General features: G+C 36.6%; 3 protein-coding genes across 5 annotated transcripts in view; 2 read left to right on the top strand and 1 right to left on the bottom strand.

The window, feature by feature from the left end:
- The first annotated feature begins 317 nt into the window (after window positions 1-317).
- Window positions 318-7,586, top strand: LOC124537782 (protein cereblon-like). Its single transcript, XM_047114682.1, has 10 exons — window positions 318-523; window positions 688-824; window positions 4,467-4,666; window positions 5,574-5,753; window positions 5,836-6,065; window positions 6,133-6,272; window positions 6,344-6,446; window positions 6,526-6,670; window positions 6,751-6,976; window positions 7,352-7,586. Exons 1-9 carry the CDS (start codon window positions 511-513, stop codon window positions 6,947-6,949), a joined length of 1,347 nt encoding a protein of 448 aa, XP_046970638.1. The 5' UTR covers window positions 318-510; the 3' UTR covers window positions 6,950-6,976; window positions 7,352-7,586.
- Window positions 7,587-8,793: 1,207 nt separating this feature from the next.
- On the bottom strand, window positions 8,794-11,657 carry LOC124538020 (vacuolar protein sorting-associated protein 26C). The gene is made up of 7 exons (XM_047115019.1): window positions 11,287-11,657; window positions 11,054-11,197; window positions 10,735-10,977; window positions 10,424-10,588; window positions 10,239-10,335; window positions 9,729-9,854; window positions 8,794-8,937 (listed from the first exon to the last, which is right to left on the bottom strand). The coding sequence occupies exons 1-7, from the start codon at window positions 11,341-11,343 to the stop codon at window positions 8,852-8,854; spliced, it is 918 nt and encodes a 305-aa protein (XP_046970975.1). The 5' UTR covers window positions 11,344-11,657; the 3' UTR covers window positions 8,794-8,851.
- A 571-nt stretch (window positions 11,658-12,228) lies between these two features.
- LOC124537817 (kinesin-like protein Klp68D) overlaps window positions 12,229-20,899 on the top strand; it is a 30,711-nt gene continuing 22,040 nt past the window's right edge. The window contains exons 1-3 of one of the 3 annotated variants that reach the window (XM_047114738.1): window positions 12,229-12,594; window positions 15,806-15,895; window positions 17,191-17,316. In XM_047114738.1, coding sequence (XP_046970694.1) covers window positions 12,490-12,594; window positions 15,806-15,895; window positions 17,191-17,316 — 321 coding nt within the window. In that variant the 5' untranslated portion in view covers window positions 12,229-12,489. Of the gene's footprint in view, window positions 12,595-14,215; window positions 15,291-15,805; window positions 15,896-17,190; window positions 17,317-20,899 lie in introns of those variants that run through there. The other 2 variants (XM_047114740.1, XM_047114739.1) reach the window with 2 other exon arrangements.

Here is a 20,899-nt window from a genome sequence, read left to right as displayed (position 1 = left end):
CAATTTTACTGTATCAAAATTTGATTTGATAATTCTCTAAAAAGATATTAAAATCTTGACAGAAAAATGGCATAAATACATGTTTAAATACAGCAGGGATTAGATTGTTATATATACTTCAATTTACCTTTAAAATTAACAAAAATCATCGATTAAAATAACGATTTAACTAAATAAAATATGTAATTTCAAGTGTAGCATATAAAATTATACTATCGTTTGCAATTATTGAGATTGCAATACAAGTTATTTCCTACTCATTGATTGTTAAATTTTTAGTACGTATGATTTTCTTTTGTTTATATTTCTATCTCTAATGTTTATCAAAAATTCTCGCGATTTTTGACTAAGTCGTCTAAATGTGAATGTCAATGTCAGGTTATACGTCAAGTTTTGTTAATATTTACTATTTTATTTTATTTTTTTAAATCGTGTTTGCCTACTGTTGACAAATATTATAGATAAAAATCCTTAAAAATTTCACTGCTCAGGGAACTCTTAAGACGTATAATGGAAGATAATGGTGAGAATAGTGAATTCTTGAGCAAACAATTTGATATATTTACCTACGCAGTGTATATTTTGACCATAAATATTTACTAGAAAAACAATATTTTGTTTAAAACAGCAGCTCCTTTTCAAGTATTTTTCTATTTATCAACATATAATATAAAGTTTCCTATTTAGTGCCGAGTGATCGAGAGGAAGGCCCTAATGATAGAGGTAGTGGGTCCGAAAGAAGGGGTGGTGGTAGCTCCGAAAACGATGAGGAATCAGATGAAGAGGAACAACAGTTTGATATTTCACTCGCCGCCTCACATTCAGTATGTATCAGTTATGTTAAAGTCAATCCAAAACAAATTTAACTTAATATAGTAATAAAATTTAAGCTTAACTAGATTTATTTTTAACTAACTATGGTATTGTAATTAATGTTCAATAATGTTTTGACACATAATAAAGCTTCTTAAGAAATTCTATTGAATCAAATTAGATAATACAATTTGTTAAACAATAATTTAAAAAAGATAAATATATGTTATGGCCTGAATGGCCATTTTTTTACAATTATTAGAAATAAATAAATTTTATTAACAATTGAAAAATACAATAACAAAATAGAACTAACTGGACAAAACATTGCAAGGAAACCTACATGTGTCAACGAAATTCTGCCACATGTGAATCTACTAACCTGCACTGGAGCAACGTGGTGGCATATGTAATATTATAGTCTCTACTCGAGTGTACCATTATGAAGTTAGAATTAAATTTTATTAACAAGCTATTCCTTGTTACTGCCTATGCTTATAATATTACTAAAATTAAGTATTAAGTACTTTTTATATAAGAATATTTATGGTGCGACCTGGATGGCAATTAGCTATATTTACCAATTTCAGAGTTGCTCTCTACCTGAAAAAATTATATTGGCCCCAATGACAGTGAGTTCATCACTACATAGTATAAAACAAATTTAGATTTTGATGCGGTTTTTTTAATATTGTAATTCAAGGGAAGGTTGTGTAAATGTGCGAAGCCGGGGCAGGCTGCTAGTATACCTATAATACCGTGTACCAAATTGTGTTAATTCTTAAACATACTTTTTGTAAATTAAATAGTAATCTTAGGGGAGAAATATGTTATGTATAATGTTATGATTATAAAATGTACAATTACAGCTCTTTCGAGGGTGGTACCTTGTGATTTATTTTTTACGCATTTTTATTTGAAATTGTCCTCGAAATGGTTTAGAATATAGTTTCTGACTCATATAAACGGCACGCTTAATCTATCCATATTAAGATAAATTAGTTAGCCTACATAAACTTTACTTAAAAATAAAAAAAATAAATAAAAATTTTAACAAAAAGAAAAACCGACTTCAAACAAAACACTATTTTAAAACAAATAAATATGCACTAAAAAGTAATAAAAATAATTGCGTATTTAACATATTTTTTAAAGTCCTCCTAAGTAAAATGAGCTGAATAATATTAAAAGTCGATTTACGATTATATAAAGTAGTTATAATTATTGCTATATTTGGAGTCGGTGTCAGCCACGGTACCCTTGCCCCAACAATCAAAAGAAAGAAGCGATACGAGCCCCTTGATTGATCCAGTATATTATTGTATAAAAGGTAATTTGTAAAAAACATATTTGTTAAAGTATTCTCGTATTGTTTTTTGATATACGGTAGGGTTTAGTATACTTCCAAGTAAGTACTTTCAACGAAAATTATAGCGGGCTCTGTATCATACATACATAGTTATTTTTATACATCTCGACCAACTTATGACGTGCAGTTGCCCTAACTAAATGGTAAAATATGGAAATAACTACCTACAAACTATGAAAATAAGTAGGAATGTTACATATGTTATATACAAAAGTGGGCCAGGGACCCTCGAAAGAGCTGAGCAAAAGAGCTAATATATGTCGTACATCATATGACATCACATCACATACACAAAATTTGATTAAAGATACTAAGAAATTCTGCCCCATATCGTACCCTAACTGTGAGCCGTTTAGGAGTTCCATCACTACATAGTATATAAAACAAAGTCGCTTTCTCTGCCCTATAGCTTTAAAACTACGCAACGGATTTTGATGCGGTTTGTTTTAAGAGATAGTGTGATTCGAGGGGAAGGTTTGTGTATATAATACATGAACAATATAGTAAAGAAACACTAATAATTTTAGAAGTTTGAAATATGATGAAATTCTGTAGTATATTTAGTACCAGTATTGCACCCGGGCGGAGCCGGGGCGGGTCGCTAGTTGATTATAATATGCGACTATGACAATTACATGAACATAACCACGTTACGGAAGGTGACTCAAATATCCAAATAACATATAAAAAATAACAGATTCGGCCGTGGATCGCTAACGTGCTCCTCAGAATTGTTCCGTTCCCTTCTGTTCCGTTACTTTGTCATGGATCCCATGCTCAGAACCGTACCAAATTTTCACCAAACTACCTTTGAAGCATATTCGTTATAGTAAAAAAAGAATTATCAAAATTGGTTAGCACAATTTTGAGTTATTAACCTATTTATCGCGCATACATATTGCAAATTTAAGACTTATGTCGTTTTCATAGGGATACCATCATTGGAACAGGATAAAATTAAAATGGGACCCCACGGGAAGCACTATCTTTCAAACAAAAAAAAAATGAAAATCGGTCCACCCAGTAAAAAGTTATGAGGTAACAAACTAGCACATGTTGATATTGTAAATTTTCTCGTTTCAATAGTTCGTATTGCAACCTATTGTCACACATACCACACACAAGTCTATCCCGTAGCATTCTTTCTAAGTCACTGAAGTTACAACCGGAACTTAGTTTTCTCAGTTAAGCTATGTATGATGATTCTGATTCCTCGCGCTTTTGGTCGCGTTTGTAAAACTTGAAAGGCATTAATATTTCATTTGGTTTCGCGCTATAATGTTTGCCCAATATAGTTTCTATCTCCGTAAACGTCACATCGATCGCCTTCCTGGGCGTAATGAACGCAAGTAATGTTTCGTATACGCGTGAACCATGTACTGTAAAAAAAGTTAGTACGTTTCACGGTGTCCACGATGATTCCGTTTGCTTCGAAACAGAATTTGAACCTTTCGATATAATTGTCCCAATTAACCGTGTCCGAATTAAACTCGTCAAAACTTATTGCTTTTTTGATCACTATTAGCATACGTCACCACTATAATGTTCGTAGGAACGAAGAAAACATATGAGCTTGTAACCATGTTATTCCGAATATAGCTTCATTTTGTCACACTATATTTAACGCACCCACTTAATTCACTTTATTATTTAACAACGTTAAAAAGTACCCTACATTTTATAATCATAACATTATACATAACAATAAAAAATAACAAAATAGGACAGAAGTATATGCAAACACAGGTAGACCAATGACTGCTTTTTAAGAAACTATCATTAATGTAAAGCTCGAGGAGAGGACGTCGTACAAGATCCTTTCATTTCTTAGTGGCCATGGATGGATAAATTCGTCGGGTGGCCACCTGCCTCAACCACCTTCTTACTATAATATGATGTATTATTGATACGTAATATTAGAGCTGAGATGGCCCAGTGGTTGGAACGCGTGCATCTTAACCGATGATATCGGGTTCAAACCGAGACAAGTACCACTATACATATGTGCTTAATTTGTGTTTATAATTCATCTCGTGCTCGGCGGTGAAGGAAACCATCGTGAGGATATTTGCATGTGTCTAATTTTATAGAAATTCTGCCACATGTACATTCCCCACATAGGAACCCACATAGGAACATTGTGGTGGAATATGGTTCCAAAACCCTCTCCTTAATAGGAGAGGAGGCCTTAACCTAGCAACCAACCACAACCACCAACCTTTACGGGCTGTTACTTTACTTTATTAGATATAAAAATCGACCATAACTATAAACCTTCATTCAGTACATGGGCAATGGCCTCGTCCAAGTGAGTGGGCGATCAGTGCTGGAGGCCGGCTGGACGGGGCGCGTGCCCGTGATCGCGCACCACGGCGCCGTCTTCCCGGGCGAGACCGTGCCCATGCTGCTCACCAACGAGCGCGACGCAGCCGTTATCAGCCGGGCCATTCAACAGGACAAGTTGTTCGGTCTACTGTGTCCAGAGTGAGCAATTGTTTTTAAGAAACTTAATGTAAAAAAAAATAATATGAGTATTGCAACAGCACGAGGATATGAAGTATTTAATTTCTCTCAGAAGATGCCTATCATATTTCATTTAAAAAAATATTTTTTTCTAAAAAATAACACCAACTTCAAATATTCAATTATTTTATTACTTTTTAGTGATCACTTTGAAGTCAGTATTATTTTTTAGAAAAAATATTTTATTTTCCACTTTTTAGTGTTATTTTCTCAAAATAGAAATTAAAAGTCCTTATGTAACAAATGTTTATTTGTTGATTTTTTCAAATAGCGCTGAAACTATTTCAATAAAACTTATATTGGACCATTTCTGGAGAATGATATACCAAACAATAACATAACAAAAGAAATGTTTAGTAAACCTGTACTTCTCTTCACAAAAGCTACGAAGAGAAGTATAAATGTCATCTATTATTTTTATATTAATGTTGATAGAACTGAGGACTTACACCTTCCATCATGAGCTCAGCAGTATAACATTATAATTGCCGGAAGCAAATGCCAATAGAACTTCAGAAAATATGTAAAACGCGGTACATGTGCCTATAAAATTTGAGGGTTCCCCTCGATTTCTCCAGGATCACATCATCAGACTCTGATATCCTCATCATGGTACCATTCCAGGAGTATCTTCTTTCTAATTAAAAAAAAATCATCAAAATCGGTTCATAAATGGCGAAGTAATCGGCGAACAAGCGTAAAAAAAAATATATACGGGTCGAATTGAGAACACTCCTTTTTTTGAATTCGCTTAAAAATGGTTAGGCTTTGATTGATTAAGCGACTAATTATAATTTTAAGTCAGCATTACTTCATTCATCGAAATAGTCATATAATATACTATCCAAAAAATTTTTTTCATCCATAGCGAGAGTGGTACGCTCGTGTCCGGCTACGGCGTACTTTGCGAGGTGTTCGAGGCGGATGCGGGAGTGGGAGAGGGGGAGGGCGAGGGCCCGCGTTCGCTGTCGTTCAAAGCGCGTGCCACTCATCGCTTCCGCTGCGTGCACGTACCAAAGCAGTCGGTTCCGATACATGCCTTTAGCAGGTGAGGAATCGACTCGAAGGCGGCGTCGATTCGAAGGCTACATTTGAATAGACACTAAGTCGGGCTCGCGCGGCGCACGCAGGATGCGCACAGTGGAGGTGCGCGTGCTGCCGGAGGTGCGGCTGGGCGACCCGCTGCGGCCCGCGCGCCTCGCCAGCCTCGACGCGCTGCGCCGCGCGCGCACGCCGCTCGACGCTCGCCTGCGCAGCATGGACGCGGTCGTCACGCCCTGGCCGCTCTTCGTGTACGACATCTTCGACTACCGCCGCATGCGCCAGATCATTAAAGACTACTTTCGCACCATGTCGCTAGGTAGGCGCCGTCCAGCCGCAACGAGTCGCACCCGAGTGCTCGTAAGTGATCCCTCGCCTGTTCGCAGAGAACCTGCCCGAGGAGGCCGTGTCGCTGTCGTTCTGGACGGCGTCCAACCTGGCGCTCTCGGCGCGCGACCGCCTGGCGCTGTTCGCAGTGGACGACGCGCTGTTGCGCCTGCACATGGAAGTGCGGCTCATCGCGCGGGTGAGCCCTGCGGCGCCTGCTCTACGAGGGGCGAGGCGGGCGCGATATACAGCGATGTTCCTTCTTTTCAGAAAAGTGTGTTGTGCTGTTCCTCGTGTGCGGTCGAAATCGCCCGACGAGAGCACATATTTGCCATGTCCAGCGAGGGCGTGCACTCTAATTACACCAATCTAGGTACGGTGGCTAATATCAAACTAGCTTCGTGAGAGCGTCGTCGAATGCAGTCGATTAGTACAGAGCCCGTGGCCCGCAGGCGGCTACATGCACGACATAGTGACGGTGTCGCGCGCCTCCAACACGGAGCTGAGCGGGGCGCCATCGGCGGAGTTCTCGTGGTTCCCCGGCTACGCGTGGACCATCGCGTTGTGTGCCGCGTGCCTGGCGCACGTCGGCTGGAGGTCTGTGGCGCAGCACTAACCGAGCGAGGGGATCGTAGACGCATCCGAGTACTACAACCCAGTACGCGTGCACGCGGCAGGTTCGACGCGCAGCGGCGCGGCCTGCGCCCGCAGCAGTTCTACGGGCTGTGCCGCAACTACGTGCAGCCGCGCTGCGACGCGGGCGACGCTGGGGACGCGGGGGCGGCGGGGGCGCGCTCGCTGTCGGCCGAGCTGCGCGCGGCGCGGCGCGCGCTGTCGGCGCTCGTGTACGCGCCGCGCGACGACGCCGACCCCTAGTGAGCCGAGGGCGCTCGACGGGTTTGCGTTAGTTGGCGATTGTCAATATTCTATCTAGTCGAGATTTTAATTCGATTTCAAGTTTATTTTTTTTGATTCAATATCGTCTATCCTCGCTTGTTTTATAAAACACTTTTTCAAGTTTTATATGTATGTTTAATGTATACCATACGAGGTGCAAAGTATCATGCCATGACTTTTATCACTCTTCCAAATATCTTACATTTAAGATATTCGAAAGAATGTCTCCCGTGGCAATGCGGTTAACGATAGATGAGCTATCGCTCGTGACTGCATCACATAGGACATGTATCATGAAATAATGTCCAAAAAACTTTTTGTTTAGTATAGAATCATAGGTGTACAATGTGTCGTAAAATATTAATGTTTTTATAATTTTAGGAACGTTTTCTAATTGTTTATATCACGAGAAGCTCGAAAAGTGAAGGGTAATAAATAATAATTAAAATATCACTGAGCTATCGCAGTGATCTCTCTCGACTCGACTAAGGAGGAAACGAAGGGAACCGTTTTAAATCAATAAATTTGCTATAAAAATTTGGATAGAGACTACAGACCTAGACAAAATATATTGAAGAATATTTAAATGTAGAAAAAAATAAATTGCTACCCAATATATTGTATTTTTATTGACTACTAGCTGTGCCCTCGACCTTGTACGCGTTTGAATTTAACAAAAAAAAATAATGTACCATAAGTTACTCCTTATTACATCAGTTATCTGCCAGTGAAATTCCCGTCAAAATCGGTCCAGCCGTTCCAGAGATTAGCCGGAGCAGAGACAGACAAAATGGGTAAAAACGTTATTTGTGTATATGCACCGTGTATGTACACACACATGCAGTGAGTAAAAAGGGCTATTTTCAAACGACTTCAAAAATGAGGAGGTTATCAATTCGTCTGTGTGTATTTGTTTTATAATTTGTACATTTTTTATGTTCGTTACCTCTAACTTTTCATTGTGTAGACCGATTTTGATGAAAACATTTTGTTTGAAAGCTATTGCTTCCCATGTGGTCCCATTTTAATTTGCTTCAGATCTGATGATGGTATCCATATGAAAACCATATAAATCTTAAATTTATATTACGTATGTGCGCGATAAATAGGTAACTCAAAATCACGCCAACCTATTTTGAGGATTCTTTTTTATTGGAAAGGATATACTTCAAGAGTAATTTGGTAAGGTTTGTGAAGGTTTGGTTAGGTTCTGAGCATGGGATCCAAAGAAACGGAACTCTTCAATTCTGAGCAGCACGTCAGCGATATTGGGCCGAATCTTTTATAGGTTATTTGGATATTTGAATCACCTTCCGTACCGTGGTTATGGTCAGAGTCGAATGTGATAATCAATGGAACTCATTAACGGTTCACAGGGTGCGATATGTAGATTACTGTCTTTAGTCCAATTTTTATGTGCTTACGTTCGTTGCTGCATTGCAACATGTGTGAACTTATGATGTACGACATATATATAATAGCTCTTTTGCTAGCTGCCAAAATGTTATTTACTAAGGTCGATTACAGCTCTTATGAGGGTGGTACCTTGAAGTGTATATATTGCAACTGACCAGCTTAATAATCAAGCTGTGACGGTGGCTATGTTTTTCGGTTAAAATCCCTATTAAAAAAACATGTAAAGCAACATTTTCGAAATTCTAATTCGTTTACTTCATGTAAACGGCGCTGACTTATATAAACGGTATGTTTAATATATCCATATTAAGAAAAATTCGTTATTTTACATCAGCTTCACTTAAACTTATTTGTATTATTACAAGCAGAAATTCCAATTTTGTTATATGTATTGATAAAAACATGAGATTATAAATAAATATTTATTGATCATAAACATTCGTTTACTGATAATCATATTATGTACTATTTACTTCTTAACAATAATATAGGAAAGTTTTCTGTCACTAAATAGTCGTCCTCGAATATGACGGCAATGTTGAGTTCAAACTCTGGAAAGAATCAACACGTAACATTATATGCATTAAGTCTACTCGACTATGAATACAGGTCGAATACTTCATCATATTCTACACTAGCTGAGCCCGCGACCTTAAACGCGTTTTAATTTAACAAAACAAAATATTAGCCGGAACAAACAGACAGACCGACAAAAATTTTAAAAATTGTTGTTTTGGTATATGTATTATACCTTGTATAAATACATTTGCAAACAGATACACCAATTTTATTTTATGTATAGATTATTGTCTACGACTTGGTCGGGGTTGGTACCGCAAAATAATATTCTTGAAATCCCGTTTCAAGGGCGAGTAAGAAGCGCAAAATTTTGCACTCGACATCGAGGCGGGTATAATGCTGTCTGAGAAAATGCAAAGGATTTCATCACTCGTCAGTCAGTTTGAAAGAATAAATTGCGAAGTTTTCCTACGCGGGAACACATTCCGCCGATCATAGTATAGAGAAGCGTGCACAGCGTGTCCACTTGGTGGTAGGGCTTTGTGCGAGTCCGTCTGGGTAGGTAGCACCCACTCATAAGTTATTCTACCGCCATATAACAGTAGTCAGTATTGTTGTGTTCCGGTTTGAAGGGTGAGTGAGCCAGTGTAACTACAGGCACAAGGGACATAACATCTTAGTTCCCAAGTTTAGTGGCGCAGTGACGATATAAGGAATAGTTAATATTTCTCACAGCGTCATTGTCTATGGGCGATGGTGACCACTTACCATCAGGTGGCCCATATGCTCGTCCGCGAACCTATACCATAAAAAGAGCTCGTACCGATCTTGAAGTAGGGCGTGGTGGTGGTGGGGCACGTGAAGAGGCGCGGCAGCACGACGTGCAGCGGCACGGCGCGCGCGCGCCGCACGTCGCCCTCGCACACCTGGATGTTCTGCACCTCCGTGGCTGCGGCCGCCACCACACCACATCAACGACCAACCACGTATGAAATACGAGGGGTGTTTACATACATTAGAAACACTCTTTGTCTCCAACTGTGGACCCGCGAGTAAATTGACGACCTCCGTGGTCGAGTGGCGTGTACACCGGTTTTCATGGGTACCCCACTCCGAGGTCCCGGGTTCGATTCCCGGCCGAGTCGATGTAGATTATCATTAATTTTCTATGTTGTCGGGTCTGTGTGTTTGTGGTACCGTCGTTACTTCTGATTTCCCATAACACAAGTGCTTTGGCTACTTACATTGGGATCAGAGTAATGTATGTGATGTTGTCTCATATTTATAAAAATAAAAAAAAAAATTGTTCGCTACGATCTCCGCGATACATTACCATCTTTCGAGTATCCCTCGGCGCTGCCGCACGTCTCGACGCGGACCAGCTGCACTTCTATCGATTTTATAGGAACTGAACACTCGTCTACTCGGATCTGTAATAATATTGTAAATGAGTATGAATTAGCTATAAATTTCTCAAAAAATATAAAATAGCCTTAGTTCGATTGGAATAACCCATGCCTTGCCAGTGATGGGCCTGTCGAGGGCGCACACGGTGGAGTCTATCTCCGCGTAGAGCTGGAAGTGCGGCACCGCCCCGCGCGACACTCCCCCCGCCCCGCCGCCCGCGCGGAGCGTTGCGGGCGAAACCTCGCAACGCACTGGCTTGCTCGGCGGACGCTCTTGCTTCAATAAAGAGATTGATTACTATCAGCTACTATTACATTTTTATGATCAGTTTGCTAAAGGTAAAATTGATGGTATGAAATATAAATACAAGAATTAAGACCTTAGATAGTGTTTAATTTATTAACAGAATTACTTTTACTTACATGTTTGTATTGCACAAAAAACTGACAACTAGCATTGAGTGGTTTATTGAGAAATGACCGCTTCATACTACACTTGAGAGTGTACATTACATTTACAAATACTCCATGATAAGTCTCCAGTAGTCCAAGACTCATTGAGCTCTGCCGACCCACAAGAGGCATTTCAAACGGAATTTCAGTTACTCCAATTGGCATTTTACCTGCTGCAGCTAACTCTATTGATGTGTTTATTAAATTAATTGGCTGAAAAATAGTATTATTATTCAAATTAATAAGAATTGTGTTTATTATGGAATTTATTTATCAAAGTGCTTTATACCCTGATGTTATTTGAAAATGCATCAAAAATTCCTGCATTTTTGGAGCTAATTTGCAGATTAACTGAGCCTTCCATTGTCAGCATTAAACCCTCATGTCTTAAGTCAGCTGCCGTGTCCACAATCACAACTCCAGCTATTATTTCCTTGACACAAGATTTATAATGTTCATGACTTTCATACACATTGGATTTAAATATGATATCGTTAAGAAAAGTATATCAAAAGAACTTACACCTTCACGATAAATTTTATTGACTTTTTTAAGACTGATAGTTAGACTGGCCGTCATTTTAGGAGCTTCAAGTTGCACTTTTCTTAAAGAATGTTTACAGGGAGAAATAAATTTAAAAAATTATCTGACTTATGTTACAAATTTCCATTATCCAACAATACAAAAAGAATTATTGTAATTCTTCATAAAATATTTTGTTTAGCTTCGCTATTGTTTTGCTTTTCCGATGGCTTTTTTATTTTAATTAATAAATTATGACACATTTAATACAATAATATTAAGAATAATCAAAATTTAAACTATAATAAGAAAAATACAATAAAACATCAGTCACAGTACCCTAGTTCTGACTGTTTTTAGTAGCTACAAACGTCAATGTCAATGTCAAATAGGCATACGTTTTTAATTACCTACATACTTCTAGATTTTGAAGTTCTTATATATTTATTTAACTTCATTCAAATGCAGGCGTTTAAAAACTTTGATATTATTATATTAAGTTTTATTTTGTCTCATAAATTTAAATAATTATTCCAAATTAAGAACAACAATGCTTACATTGATTATTAAATCATACTACTATATATATCATACTACTACATACTAAATTTTACATTGTTAATAATTATTTATTTGACGCCTTTAATTTACTTTAAATTATTCACCTTATGCGTATATACATATATGTATATTCAATATAAGGTTTCGTAATATTTATGAACCTAGTTTCGAATAAAAATATTTTTTACACAGTAGTTTACACTAAAATAAAATATTTTTGGTTAAAATCAAATTGAAATCGTTTTTCTCCCATTTAATATGTATCAGCTGTAATTGTTATTACCAGACAGTCTCAATTCAAAAAATGTTTTGGTACAAGTATTCGAACAGATGTTATGTTAAACATCTGAGAAAAATTCATAAAATGTCAGTTGTTCAGTAAAATCCGCCTGCGGCGGATGTATGTGATTGCGCGTGATTTAATTTTTTACGATTTTTATTTATTTTGTAACAACTATAAATATTTGAATCGTGCAAAACTACATTTTCGAGTCTTTTTTATTTCTCCAAGTGTGTGTCAGTGGCGTAAATTAAATGTTATCGATTTAAGCAGGTGTTGCCGACAATAGGTTCACCCCGAATGGATCGATATCGGTGACTTCGAGCTTTTTATTATTTGCGTCATCGTAGGGGTGCTAGAAGATGGAGAAATCAGCACGACCACGGACGGCTCTTAACGAGTGTGTTAAGGTGGTGGTGCGATGTAGACCGCTCTCAGAAAAGGAGAAGAATGAGGGTCATGAAGAGGTGAGTCGTGGTTGCTTTGTTGATATCGGGTGCCAGGGCTGCGCAGACGTGGTGCGTCAATTGCGAGTGATGATTTAGAATAATATTCTTAAATGTTTGGTTGATTGAGTATTTTAATTGGTTTTTAATTTTGTGCAAAATGATTTCTATACATAATTTTCGCTAAATTGCGTACAACTTTGCCTTAAGATAAGATTATTAGGACGTGATTCACGTAAGTGGGAAGTAATAGTCACACAGTTATAAAAATCGTTTTCGTTAGTAATAAAAATACTTTCATTAGTTCACAAATATTAATGTATTACGAAAATAATGTATCTTTATTATTTTCCAATAAAGCTGTGATTAATCAGTTACTAAGCCTAACTATTCAGTGTTATTGATGCATTGACAGTGTTTACAAAATAATATCGATTGTGTTGAATTATTATCATTACGGTATTTATTGACGAATATTTTAGACTGCATCTTAAAAATAACCACAAAAATAATATATGACAATGCGAGATAATAATCATTAATTAATCACTACTTGAATTGTATTTTAGTCAAATAAAACTTATTCATAGTACACAAAATTCTATAAAGTCATACACAATTTAATACGAACACAACAGTTGACTAGTTGACAGCGTTTTTTACTCGAGCCCTACAGTTTCCTACAACAGAAATGCCTAGAATATCTTATTAGGTATAAGATCAATTCTAGCAGATTGTTGTATTGTTAATGATCTAATTACAATTATATGCATAAATATACACATATTAATGATTCAGTTTGAAACATATAATTCGTTTGCTTCAGATAGTATTTTCAATACATAGTCCAGGACAATATGTCTATAGAGGAAATTTTATCTATAAGATCAATTAAAAGTTATAAACGAATCACGATTTACTCGTTTAGACATAAAAACTGAAAACAGACGATTTCTTAGTCGCAGCGACATTTGTTTGCGAAATGTATCATCAAAGGCGTCATTATACACGTACCCTCATTTTACTAAAAAATAAAATACAATAAACGAACTTGATATTTTGATTGAATGGGCTACGTGTCAAAGCCACGGTCAGCTGCGTTCATTATTGTTCAGGGACATAGATCTGTCGAGCTGAGTGTCCGCGGCTCGCGCAAGCGGCTCACATTCTCAAAATAAATGAGCGGACGGCACGCGCAATGGATCTTGACCCGCCGTAAGTAGGTGAGCGGTATTGTCCATACGTGGCTGCCCCATATTAGGCATAGATCATCTGGACGCACGACTGGCCTTCGGGCGGCTATTACCCATAGCTAGGCCCTAGATTCGGTAAACTATTTGTTAGAAATGTGTCGCGTCAAATGGCGAATCCGCCGAAAACCATCTGGTGGAATGAAATCACGATGACGTTGATCATGCATTCTCTTGTTCATAGCTTTACGTAATATTACGGAGTTGTTATATTATAATGGAACATCAAACATCACAACACTCTGTGGAAACTTTAAAATTTAACTTTTAGGGTACAATTGGATACGGTTTTTATAGGTAGTAATTCAATTCGCTCCTCCCTAAATTACAATTACATACATACGTTAATACATTACAAGTTATTTTTTTCTGTGCGTACACTAATGTAGTGCTCTGAAACAAAAGAACGAAAGCACAGTTTTAAGTAGGCGACAGTTGGGCTGAGTGCGCGGTTCAGTCTCGACTACAACCTTGTGGAATCTTATCTGTTTTTGCGTGAAACTTGCTCGGAGGCTGCTTCGGTTCTCGCAATGCAGATTACATTACATGTGTTTCGCAATCGGGAACTTCTCCGACCTTCGAAATGACTCGGTGCGACAGCTTCATTAGGCTATTGTTTCCCTTGTATTGAGATTGACCGATATTGCAGATATCCAAATAAGGTTTCATATGTTAATTCTATTTACAATTGTACATAGTCTTTTTATTGGAAAAGACTCAGAAACTTAAGGTGTACATTTTACAGTTCATAATTTTTGTCGTATACGATCCAATTTGTATTTGTATAATTCAGTTCGAATGAGCAGCCGTACAAAGAATAAAGTAGGTACCAAATGATGAAATGAGACTTGCCACTTATTTGCCTGAAAATCGGGGTGAATGACCCTCCAATCAGCTTAACCTGCTCTCATTGTGATACGTATGAGGGGGCGATCTTGTACTGCGTCTATCACAGGAAGTGATTCAGAAGTCGATGGCATACACATACAGTTACTGTTTTTATAAATCAATCAACAAATCTATTCAAACATTTCTTTGCAATGTAAACATGTCTGGTTACATCATCATACACGGCGACCGCTATAGTTTTGATAATAGCTAAGTAGTGAATAAATGAACTGATAAAATGCGTTAATGATTTATCTGATATACAGCACAAAGGAGTGAGTAATGCATTTTTATTTTTATCTCGCGATTGTGATGCCGAAGTGTAAATGGAGAGGCTCGAAGATATACATCGGAGATGAAATCATACGACTCACTCACTCATTAGTCTTCATCTTGAAACATGACACACTTCTGTGCATAAAATAAAACTTATTACCTGTTTTCTATTACATATATGTCAAATGAAATGTTTTATTTTGAGAAATTTTCTGTTATCATGAAACAGTATGACTGGGAGGGAATCTTCGAAAGGTTTCAGTGTATGCGTGAAGAAGGGGAAAATATTAAAGAAAATTGGACGTAAGTAGGTATATTATTAATTAATTTAAAATATCCCGAATATCTATATCATTAATTAACGGCTGTCGTAGCTGACCGTAATATACCTTCACTGGTGAAAATCATGCCACTAATAAACATTCGCATGTTTACTTTGGTTATGTAACAAGAATATATTTATTTCGACGGCGGATGACTCACTCACTCACATTGTTTATGTATAATTAACGTTCGTTTTGCAAAGTTTTTGGCGTCATGCGTTCGGAGACAAGTCGATGTTGCTTTAATATTAAACTATGATCAAAATGATTTGTAACGTTGAATAATTCATATAGGCAGCGATATCTGCCTGATCAATACATAAAACCAACGAAGTACTTGACATGGCGTGAAATGGTCAATATTTACCTGTTATTTACAAAGTGAAATACAGTTTGGACACCCTTACCCCTTAATCATAGTGAAAGGACATGCCCTGACACGTTTTAGGCGGGGATACACTTATAACCTATTTTTTATTATAATAATATCTTTAGGTGAGGAAGGTCCGGCCGGAACAGAAGTGGTACGAGCGTCTGTCGACGAAGCCAACGCCGGACAGTAAAACTTTTAATAGTCCATTGCAGGTGTGACGAAGTTCATGTATACACTAACCCCAGGGTCTGCGGGTGGTGTCGGGGTAGACGTAGGCTGACCACATTGGAGCGGTCGGAGCTTGGTGGAAGAAAATTAAAGCGCAGACTTTGTTGGTGGTGGATCTAATTTGTAGAAAAAAATCTAATAATTAAATATTGAATTTTTGTATATAAAATTAATTAACAATAATATAAGTTACGAATAAATATTAACACAACTAATTTCTTACTCTCAATAAAACGATTCTTCTTTACAACAGTAAAAATTTAAATGAGTAAAACATTATTTTGTAAGTAAATAACTAATTAAAATAGCAAGCACTTGCTTAATCGCCGCTTATTCATGGTTGACGGAAAATATCGATCATGCGACAAATCGATTATTGCGATTCACATTACACGCACAGCGGGAACGCACTGGTCAGTGGTCTGTAATGGCTATAATGCAAACGAACGATCGTTTTGTGTTTTAATTATCATAATCTCCGTCCAAGTATTGTAGCTACTAGGAAGTATACATTCAAGTTGCCTAGTAACATTACCATCTTGTAATAAAAAATAGTGTCTATAGTTTTCCGTGTCTACGTATGACTAACCTGAACTAAAAAGTTGAGAAAATTAATTATTACTATTTATACATTTATAGTGCTAGAGTAGCCAGTTGTTGGGGAATAGCTTTCATAAATAATTTCGGCTTCCGTAACTAAGTAAGCGCGCAGTTTTGGCGTGTTTATGCACTTTCAAAACCTTTAGATTTCTCGAAATGTATTGCTTGGGTTAGGGTCAAAGTAATATTAAAATATGACTGAATGTTTTTTAATATATTCTTTAACACAGTATTGTTATGGTTCGGCACAAGTAAACTTGAGGCTGTATCAGCGTAACGTCGTATACGGCGGAGCACGACTTGTGATAAGCGAAACGTGCTTTGTTCTTTACGTACTTTTCTTCTAGTTTAAAAATAATAACATTAGGTATTAGGATTGCTTTCCTTTTAATAATATAATTAATGCCAAAAAGGTTTGTTTTTATGTCCATGATTCCTTTGTATGTTAATCAAAAACATTTGGCTACATGAAAGACTGATTTACATTTTTTTTATGATTTTAGTTCTAAAAATATTATTGTTGAATTTAGATTAACGTATTAATTTTATCACGATGGTTGTAGAGAATTACATTCAACCTCATTTCAAATTTAGTACGTAATTATAAAGAAGGGGTGCTATCCCTTCTTAGAAAGTGTCACAATAAACAGCAGATACTCATATGTGGAAATGGTCCCAGGTGGTGAAGGTGTGGGCGGAGCGCGGAGCCGTGCAGGTCTACAACCCTAAAGGCCAGGACAAGTTGTTCACATACGATGCAGCCTACGACTGCACAGCAGACACGCAGACCATATACGATGAAATGGTAAGTAGAGCAACACCGTAGAATGTTACTCTATTATGAAGTGTTTCAATGCAAGACTCAGAAGGCGATAGAGTCGGTAAAGATCCTCATCTGAATATTAGTCATCATTCACGTTACGGGATATCTCTAACTGTAAATTAATATCAAATTATACTAATTTTACTAACTAGCGGCCATAACAATTTGTAAAATAATATACTCCCTGGTACATATTTAAAGCACCGGCACTTAAGCGCACCTTCCTTCGCTTTTATCGGGACCGACCTTGTATTATGTTTTATTATAAAAGAAGAAATACCAGTCCATATTATATTGTGAGATATCTCGGTAACGTGGATGATACTTCTAACAACTGTAACTGAAACTGTTCAGTTTGGAACAATCTGTTTTCCCCTTTGTTTTGTACGTGTAGTGACGTAACATGCGGGTAAAAAGTGTAACATTAATACAAGTAGGTACCAGAGCATTTTACACAATGTAAACTGCTCTGTTAGACTGATATTATTTGCACCTTATAAAGGACTAGCAATATTTTACTAATTACATATTTAATCAGCAACAGGACGCTCGTTAAATACGTAAATATTCAATGCTAATTATACAAAATGCTTCCACAGTACAGAAAACACAAACAACAAAGTTCGTACTATAATCCACTGGGTTGTTCTTCTCAGTAATTCTTCAGAAGCATTTCTTTCAGTTATACCGTTCGGTAAATTGTTAACATAAAGAAACTTTACCGTTTTGGTAAATATTCGGATATGATATTTCTGCAAGTTGGATAGGTCTATAGTCGCACCAACCTGTAATCAATTTTCCGGACTGTTACCCGATAGCTTGAAGATTAAAAAAAATATTAAACTAAAAAAGCTGCCACAAAAAACACCGAATAACTGGCAAATTATGTGTTGTTTGTTTGTTGCATTACTGCGTTCGTGTCAAATGCTCAGCCCACGTAATAGAAACATTTAATGAAAACAAATAACTCCAAATATATGTTTATCGTCGAAGATCAAGGTCACTGGATGCAATAAATATATAATAAATAACGTAAATATTTGTCATCCAAGGATCTTTTAAAATATTTTGAGCGGTCTGAATTTAGTTATTTTAAATAAATAATCTTTTAAAATTAAATATTATATAAATGCATTCAAATTTCTTGCTCACCGCCAAATTTAACGATTCATGTATATACAAAGTTAATGTTATGAATACTTTAAACAAAGTAAACTTCGTCTACTCAAGTGAGCTCTTATATGTGATCACCCTTAAATCTTCATTTGAAATCATCATCCTACTAGATTATACGAATACATTTGATATAACGCAGATTCCACCGCTTTTTTGCACCAATAAAATACCATTATTATGTATTTTTGTCTTTTGAATTACGTGTCTTCTCAATTGAGAAAAAAGGCTATAAAATAGAAAAAAAATGTATAAAAAATACAAAAGGCAATTTTAATTGGCGTGATCTGGTCAGTCCGCGATTCTATTTTAGATAAAATTATATGTTCACGTGCGCGACACATTCATTTTCAAGTGATATTTGGCGCGCGGCCGCCGTATATTATCTCCCATTCTACGGCGAGTTCCTCGTAGCTATTCCACCTGAGAAGTTTTGTGCGAGGGGCATCTGAATTCCGCAATTTATGTTTAATTTGAACTAAGAACCTACAATAACGTTCGTATTGTCGATATGCACGCGAGGTCACACATGTTTTATTAATAATGAGAATTGCGGCTTTATTTTTGTGGAAAGGTCAGTCGTTAGTGGTTTAACAATTATGACGTCATTTGAGATTATCTTGCCTGAAAGTATTTATTTAACTAAACTAAACCATTTTATATGTTATTTAACTTAATGTCCCCTTTATTTGGATTTTAATAAAACGTGTTAAAGATTTAACGATATCTCAAATGTACATATTCGTGAGATGCTCTGTATACCTTTGCTGTGCTCATCAGTGACCTTATTTAGATGCAACGTGTTTATTATGAGTAACATTTATTAATAAATTTTCGGAAAAAGAACTGGATGGCTATCATTTTGTGTGATAATGACGCAGCGTCACCAACATGCGTCCCACGCGAGTTAACATAAAAAAACATGTCCGCCTTAACATTCAATAGCGAGCATTGACAATGTTGAAGGTTGTAGTTTTTCATACTTCTGAATCACGAGGGTGGGCGAAGGCTTTAAGAATAAAGCCATATGGTACTCTCCTTCAAAGCGGAATTACAATAAATAGCTAGTTATCGAAATGAGGCCTGCAATAAGTTAACTTACTGACTGCAGAATTACCGCCGATGTATTGACCATACATTTTTGTTTCACATACACGATGATTTCATTCACTAAATAGCAATTCAGTTTGTCAAATTTCGCGAAGCAGATGTTTACGTTTCCGCTCTTTAGGTTCTTAGATCGTAGCGTGATTTTATAAATGCAAAGCACAATCATTAATCTATTTGGGTGTCATGTAAACTTGTATATAATAGTTATTTAAACAAATATAAGTATGTATTAGAAAAACTGTACAAGTAGAAAATAATGTAGCTAGGAATAAAACTAAATATATAACTTTTTAATGGAGCATCACCATAAACTTAAAAAGGTCAGACAGTCACAGCTCTACATTAAGAGTGATTGATCACATCTCTATCAAATCCTTATAAAGAATGCTTCATTTCTATTAAAAAGTAAACTAACTTGTCATATGAGTAATAGAACTATTTTTGACGTGTAATTTGACTACGTACAATTTCAATTAAAATAAGGCAGCACTTGCTGCAAATGAATCATAGCGGCTTATAACCGTTTCAGGATAGTAGTAGTAGTACGTACACATTGCCTTATTATTGGAAACCTACGCTTTTGTTTCGCTAACATTGTACCGGTGGCAGGTACACACTCGTATCTAATGACGCGTGTCCGAGTCCGAACAACTGCAGTGCATGTTTACTAATACGTAAACATAAGGAAAAACATATTTATTCCATAAAATTACCTTTTGTTCAAAAGCGTTTCATTGTTGCGAGTTACGCATGCGCCTGCGCCGGTACAAGCAGATTCGAGCCGTGCACGCCTCGTATATTTGATACCAGTCAAGGCTACCGAAATACGCCAACAGCAGCTTATATTTACGTCAGTTTACACAATCACCCAAATTCATACTGTTCCAACAAAACCTCACTACGCTTCAGTTCACTTGATCTAGATTTATATTTAAATCCAAACTGTTGTTGAAGGTTAAAAAATCGCAATGGAATCAGAGATCGGTCCGTTAAGACAGAGAAACCGCTCTTTCAATTACATTAAACTAAAATGACGAACGTTAAAAACGTTCATTATTTTAATATAATCTTTAAAATTTAACAACGGCGTTATAAGTTTCAGCTATATATATTTTAAGAAACCATGCACTCGGCCTTTTTTCGATTAGTATGCATGATCTAATATTTTTAAATTTTTAATGTAAAAAAGAAATAAATATGGAATAAAAAATCTTTATTGCCTAGAATTTGAAGCATTTGCATAGACTGATAAGCTGCGCAATGCATTTGCTAAGAAATGAAC

This window comes from Vanessa cardui, chromosome 19 (assembly GCF_905220365.1).
Source record: "Vanessa cardui chromosome 19, ilVanCard2.1, whole genome shotgun sequence".
In the NCBI taxonomy this organism is placed as follows: Eukaryota; Metazoa; Arthropoda; class Insecta; order Lepidoptera; family Nymphalidae; genus Vanessa; species Vanessa cardui.
The sequence above is the reverse complement of the archived record's forward strand: the minus strand, read 5'-3'. Positions and strand labels throughout refer to the sequence as shown.